Source organism: Clinocottus analis, unplaced genomic scaffold, assembly GCF_023055335.1.
Source record: "Clinocottus analis isolate CAN_PGR_092001 unplaced genomic scaffold, fCliAna1.0.p SCAF_43, whole genome shotgun sequence".
Lineage (NCBI taxonomy): Eukaryota > Metazoa > Chordata > Actinopteri > Perciformes > Cottidae > Clinocottus > Clinocottus analis.
Window position 1 is genome coordinate 782,749 of NW_027176187.1, and position 6,695 is coordinate 789,443.

The 6,695-nt window shown below is 39.0% G+C and overlaps 1 protein-coding gene across 1 annotated transcript; it reads left to right on the forward strand.

Moving 5' to 3' along the window:
- Window positions 1–6,695, forward strand: s100v2 (S100 calcium binding protein V2). The gene is made up of 3 exons (XM_068599160.1): window positions 1–139; window positions 3,178–3,309; window positions 5,104–6,695. The coding sequence occupies exons 1-3, from the start codon at window positions 131–133 to the stop codon at window positions 5,269–5,271; spliced, it is 309 nt and encodes a 102-aa protein (XP_068455261.1). The 5' UTR covers window positions 1–130; the 3' UTR covers window positions 5,272–6,695.

The window sequence follows — 6,695 nt, forward strand, 5'->3', positions numbered from 1 at the left end:
CTCTCACGCAGAGGGAGGATCCAGGACCGCTGCCAGGGGCGGACCGTGTCGGTAACACGCCACAGACACACAGCAACGGCAGCGAGGCAGACGAGAGGGAGAAAAGTCAGCAGAGAAACTCGCAGTCGACATGTCTCAGGTAAGAAAAAAATACACGAGCTCTAAAACTAACAACTTAAACGTGAGTAAAGTACGACACAGTTGAGTAATGTTGACTTTTAAGAACTTTACAAATTCGTTTAATAGACGGTCGAGAAACTGAGCGGAACGAGTCTTAAAGAATTGTTTCCTGCTAAAAACGCAACATTTCACGCCAGAAGGGAAAAAGTAACTTTCCCCAGATAGGTCGAGTTTAACGCCGTGTGTGTTACTGAACAGTCTCGTGCACTTCTTTCTTCGAGCCGGGAGCTAGCTGCCCCTCCCTGAGAAGAAGCGCCACTGAAGCACTCCGTCTCGTGATTCACTTAGAAACAATGTACACATACTAGAAGCATCTATCACCTATGAGAACATTCATTAATTATGAACAACATTTTTTTTTTTTGGGAGAACGTGTTTATCTTTATTTATTTTAATATATTACTTCACCAGGGCGTGACTGTTAATGTACGGCCCAGGTGGAGCTCATCCACCTGTACGTGTGTGTTGTATGTAAAACACCATTGTGCAATGCAGCATGGCTTCCTCTTTATTATATGATCTCTTTCATTCTGTTATATGTTCGTCCAGGATTCATAGGTTATATATTAACTCATCATTTGTCTGTAATGTATTTATTTTTCTATGTAAGTACATTAAGAGCAACACACAATCTCAGTCAAATTCTTAGTGGATGTATCCTCCTAAAACCTGGCTTTTAACGCTGAGTCTGAATCCGGACGTAAAGTCCATGGATGTTCACATATATATATATATATATATATATATATATATATATATATATATATATATATATATGAGAACAAACAATACTGCACTGGAACCTGTTGTCAGGAGAACGCTGTAGAACTTGCTTCCCTTGTATGATAAAGCCCCAACACAACTATTGATGTGTACAGTTTATGATCAACAGTGAGCTGGAAAGAAATGTAGGGATTTAGGTGTGAAAATAAGCACTTACAAAAAACATCTTCAATTGTTCTCGTTGCAACTAAATCACAAAATGCTTCTACACTCTCCAATATAAGTCACAACTATTTTCTGCCATTAAACTTACCAAGCCTCCTGCTTGTATTTCAGAGACACATCTGGTATAGGGTAATATAACCTTCAGGTAATACTTGTGTGTGTGTGTGTGTGTGTGTGTGTGTGTGTGTGTGTGTGTGTGTGTGTGTGTGTGTGTGTGTGTGTGTGTGTGTGTGTGTGTGTGTGTGTGTGTGTGTGTGTTCTACAGAAAACACATTGCCTTGTCCTCAGTCAGGGTATTGGTGCTCTGTGGGATAGTTTCTGTTGAGTTGAAGTGGGCCTGCAGCAGCTTGTGTACATCAGTCAGAAAGGGTGTGGTTTTGAAAAAGCAGTTGGCCCACATGCACTGAATAACTGTATGAATAAGCTATAAGCCACATTGAAATCAATGCTGAATTAAACTACTATTTGTTATGTAAAATATGTTGCAAAAGATTCTCACCAACTTCACTGTTCTAAACAACTTTGTCTTTAGGCGGATCGTTTTGGTTTTAGAGTAAACTGTACACTACCTGCTCAGCAGCAGACAGACAGATGCAGTTAAAGACGAGCTAACTCAGTAGAGCATTTAGCAGCTAAAGAGACGGGACTCAGAGGCCAAAAACAGAGCTAAAAGAGTGAAAATTTAACCAACACCACTCCAAATGAAGGATAATGTGGCTCTGTAACTGTTGGATGTGTACAAAAGTACAAATTCAATATAATAATGTATGAACTTACTTAACTAGGGATGGGTAAAAAATAAATATAGTTTTATTGTTGTATTTATTTTCTTAAATGACAACAGCAGATGTTTCAAGAACCCGCTATTGCCATAAACTATTATTTAGCTGCTAGTCTGTGTTATAAGTTATAACACAAACTTATAACAACACTGCTCTTTTTATTACTATGTATCAACCAACTCAATATACACCGACAGACTTATTAATTGTTACCTAACTCTGAATTGAGGAGAAAAAAAAACTGCATTCCTGCCGATTGATGTTCTGCGTGTTAACAAAATCCTTTGATAACGCCATTTTGTTGAGGAAGCTTGCGTGATACGATTACAAGGGATAGATTCTTTTTTGGTTATAAGACTTAAACTTATAAACAACAATCTTTACAAACATAGCAATATAGCAAACTGCTCAAACGCAGGTAGATCCGATAAAGGGCGAGTGTACATTTAAAAACAGGACTTTTGTCCAAGAGACTGTTATTAATTTTCCGTGCAAAACTAAAAGTAAATGATGACATTTTGTCATGTCAGATGATATACTCGTGAGTTATTAGTGTTGTTAGTCACATGATTCATTTGGGGTAGTCAAGTTTACATCACCCACTCTCTTTTTGTTCTACAACTAAGTGGTTTAGTTGCCAAAACCTAACCACCTGTGAGTTGTTAGTCAGTCAAGTTAACGTCCGAGGAAGTCTCCGGGCAGTTTAGCTTATTGCAGCAGAACTTGTGGCTGGCTGGTCCAGGGCAAACCTGAGCCAGTCCTAACTATAAACCCGAGCTAGCCCTAACTATGAACCTGAGCCAGCCCTAACTATAAACCTACAATTAGTTTTTTAATGGGGTAATATGGTACTATGAGCTCTGTAGTGTGTAATATGGTACTATGAGCTCTCTAGTGGGGTAATATGGTACTATGAGCTCTCTAGTGGGGTAATATGGTACTATGATCTCCTTAAGATATGATGATGCATTTAAGGCTTTGTAGGTGAGAAGAAATATTTTAATTTGATTCTGGATTTTACAGGGATCCGGAAGCTAATACAGGAGTAATGTGATCTCTTTTCTTAGTTATTGTCAGTCGACCCAAATTGGCAACCCTAGCTTTGTCGTAGCAGATCAGAATGCTCAATATGCTGTTTTTAAAGACAATGCTAAAAAATGTTTTTGTCCTTTTTGGTCGGAGGGCAATGCCCCTGATGAAAATCAGTCTGCTGACAGTCTGCTGACCTTCTTATTTCATTTGTCTTCCTACTGTTTCTTCTCCCCAGCCTTCAGACCTGGAGAATGCCATCAACACACTGGTCACCCAGTTCCATTCTGCTTCAGCTGACAATAGTCCAACTCTGAAAACCGATGAATTCAAAGGTCTTTTGTCCTCCCAGATGCCCAATCTGGTCCAGGTAACACTTTAGAATTACCATTACAAAACTATTACCAGTACAAAACCATTGTTTTAATTGGTAAAGCGCGCCTCACGTGCGATCCTCTTGCGTCATGGTTTTCTCAGGTTTTTAAACGCATATGAAACTTAAAATATCCTTGACTTTTCAGAGCAATGCATTCATTAATGTCACACTTGGCCCAGCTAATCTACCACAACCTTTCTGTGTTGATGCCAGTAGATGTGATAGGAACGGACAGACGAAAGGTTGATGTTAGTGGTTTTTAATAACAATGAACCATATCATTTACCCTTTTTTCTCATTCAACAGCAGAGCAAGCGCTCAATGTCAGCATTGAATATTTTTTCCTGTTATTTACATTTGATCACCTGTGCTGTTTTGCCCAACTTGCATTGACAAGGGTGTTTTTGAAGTGTAACTAAACTTAACTTTCCTTCAAAAATGCCTCTTGAACTTGAAAGAAATATCAACATGTGCAGGTCTGCGAGAGGGGACCAGTCGTGTTTATCTCCGACTCATTTGCTGTAACCACAGTAGCATTACAATCGCAGCCCAGCCCAAGCCACTTCTCTGTTTTCTGTAGAATTCCTGTTCACGTTGGCTGTTACGCTTTCCTTTAGCTCATGCTAATGCTAATATTTATTGGTAATTACTATGGCTAATATAATTAGGGTGAGGTAAGGGGGTGTTATAGTGACAAAATAAAACATACACTCATAAACATTTGTGAATTTGAGTTCACAAGTAAGGTTTGTATATAATAAGTTGACACAGTCAGAGTGACGCGTGACCAGATTACTTGCAGAGTCAATGCACAGACACGATATATTGCGAAAAAGCATGGCGTTTGAAAGCAGAACCACAGGTTATTTCCATGGTGGATAGCGGAAATGGTAACTGTTTTACAGTGATAAGCCAGATGCAGTTCCTGGAGGCGTCGGTGAAATTCACCGAGCTGTGTGCGGCTACAGACGGTGGTGTGAACCGAAAGAAGAGGGCATTTGATGTTCCCACGTTTTGGGGACTTCCACAACAAGTATACTGTAATGCAGAAAGTGGTTAGTTCTTCCATGGTCAATAGCAGAAATGATAGCTCTTTTTGCGGGGATAAAGCAACAAAGATAAGACACGCTCCCTTTGTTTGGTGTGAATACACTTTTATTGTCCAGCATGTAAACTGACCCGGTAAACGTTTGGTGTGAACGCAGTATTACACAGAGATGCTGTATACGGCAGCAACCTGTCAATTACTGTGTAGCCCCGCCCTAAAGCTGCATTGTGGTCTATTTGACTCTAAATGGACCACACTTTACTAAATGTCGGAGCTATTTACTTTAATTTATATAGTATATTTTAGTATATTTTATTCACAAGTAATATTGTTTAATTATAGTTATTTGTTTATTTAGGTTAGATTTAGTTGGTGTATTAGGATAGTTTTTTCTTTGATAGTTTACTTCGTCTTTCCATTTGTTAATTGGGTAATACTGTGTGCACCCGGTGTATATAAGGGAGTAGACAGGTATTGGACCGTGATGCACCTGGGTGGGCTCATGATTTTTTACCAGCAGCAAAGACAGCAGCCGCACAAGCGATAGCAGCAACGATAGCAACAACGACAGATCAGGACGGGGTAGGCAGCATGGCGGGTAATTTTGTTCTTTTGTTTGTTTGTTTGTTTAAGTTACAATAAAACATCAGTAAAACCGGAACTCCCGCATGGACCTTGCATTCTTTTGAGCTGCGTAATTTACATTTCTACCTGTTTTTCCTTTGCTCATGATTACACAGATTCCTTCAGACAACGTGTTCGGTGAGATCCTGGGGAAGATGGGCGTGGGTGATGGCGAGGGCATCTCTTTCAAGCATTTCTGGAACTTAATCCAGACAGTCGCCACCAAACAGCACGGCTTTCTCAGCGAGCAGATGGGCTCCTCCTGCAGCTGCATCCTCCTGTGAAGAACAAACTCAGTCCAACAGATCACCTCTGAGTTTCCACCCTGGAGTTTAATTAAAAAAAGTAACAATATACACATCACTCTCCTAATCAGGTGTCGGACAGAATACAAAGTATAGTACAATAAAGCAAGCTGTTTCAAACTTTTTTGACTCAAACATTACATTTTTTAAATAATGTGATCTTTTATCTGACAGGTTTCCACATCACACTTTTGCCAGTATACTGCCCAGTATCCTTTGCATCAGTTAAAGTTCAAATTCAGGCTAGTTGGCATTCAAATTTTCACTTTGTCCCAAGTCTCCATGTCACTATATTTTCAACAACAATCATACAATAAAATAATCTCAGCATCTTTATACGTAGTACCAGGTAACATTTGGTGATCATGAATGAAGTACGTGCAGTTTGTTTTTTATTCAAAACCCTGCATATCAACCTGTCCACATCAACATAACTCTGAAAGTATAATTGGTTGTATGTTGTGGCATCCATATAAATGTGTCTGTATGCTTCAAAAGAAGTGTGCTTGTTGAATGGTCTAACAGTGGCAGAGATCCCCTCCATAATCTTTATCTTTCTGATACAGAGGGCTTTTCAGTGGGGCAAAAAGCTTCAAATTAGTTTGATGCATATTGAACCTTTCTAATAGACAATATAACAAGCGGAGGCCCTCGCACTCCTTTGGGCTTTAACTGGTGAAAAGGACATCGGGCAATGTCATAGTCATAAACAGATTCACCCTCCCTTATTTGCTGCATTTTTCCCCCTTGTATAATATTGAGTCATGGTGCCTTCAAACTAATAGGAAGCAGCCTTCTGTTTTGGTATTCACAACTTAGTACATTTTATAATCGCTCAAACTGGAATGTTAACAGTTTCTAAAGTGTTCCATTATCAAATGGAAAAGATTTAACATCATTCAGCATTTTAAAAAGGTAACAAGAATAGAGTCTTTGTCCTCTCACTAGTAAACCACATAGTTTATATTTGGTACTACAGTGTAGTCAGCTTTCCTTTTCACAAACGCTAATTCACGAGAGCATCTATCATCCAACCGAGTTGATCCTTAGAAACATTGAGGAAGAACGCCATTACCTTCAGAAGCTCTGAAACTTTGAATTTCATTCTTTGTGAAGAACTGACTCCAATTTACAGTTTCAGTGATTGTCTTAGCAAATTTAACTATGTGTGTCGGTAACAAAACACAAAAGTGTATCTTGGATTGCTACTAAATGTCAATATATTTGACTTTCTGGTGAAACACCTTAAATTGTGTGCTTTGTAGTCCCTTATGTTTCTACAAGTAATGCTTTACACTGTGCAAGCCTGCATTTTCTATGTATTTATATTTTGTAATTCTCTGTATCTGGCCTGTGACACCTTAAGAAATTGATGTAATAAACATACAAAGAAACCACTCGTA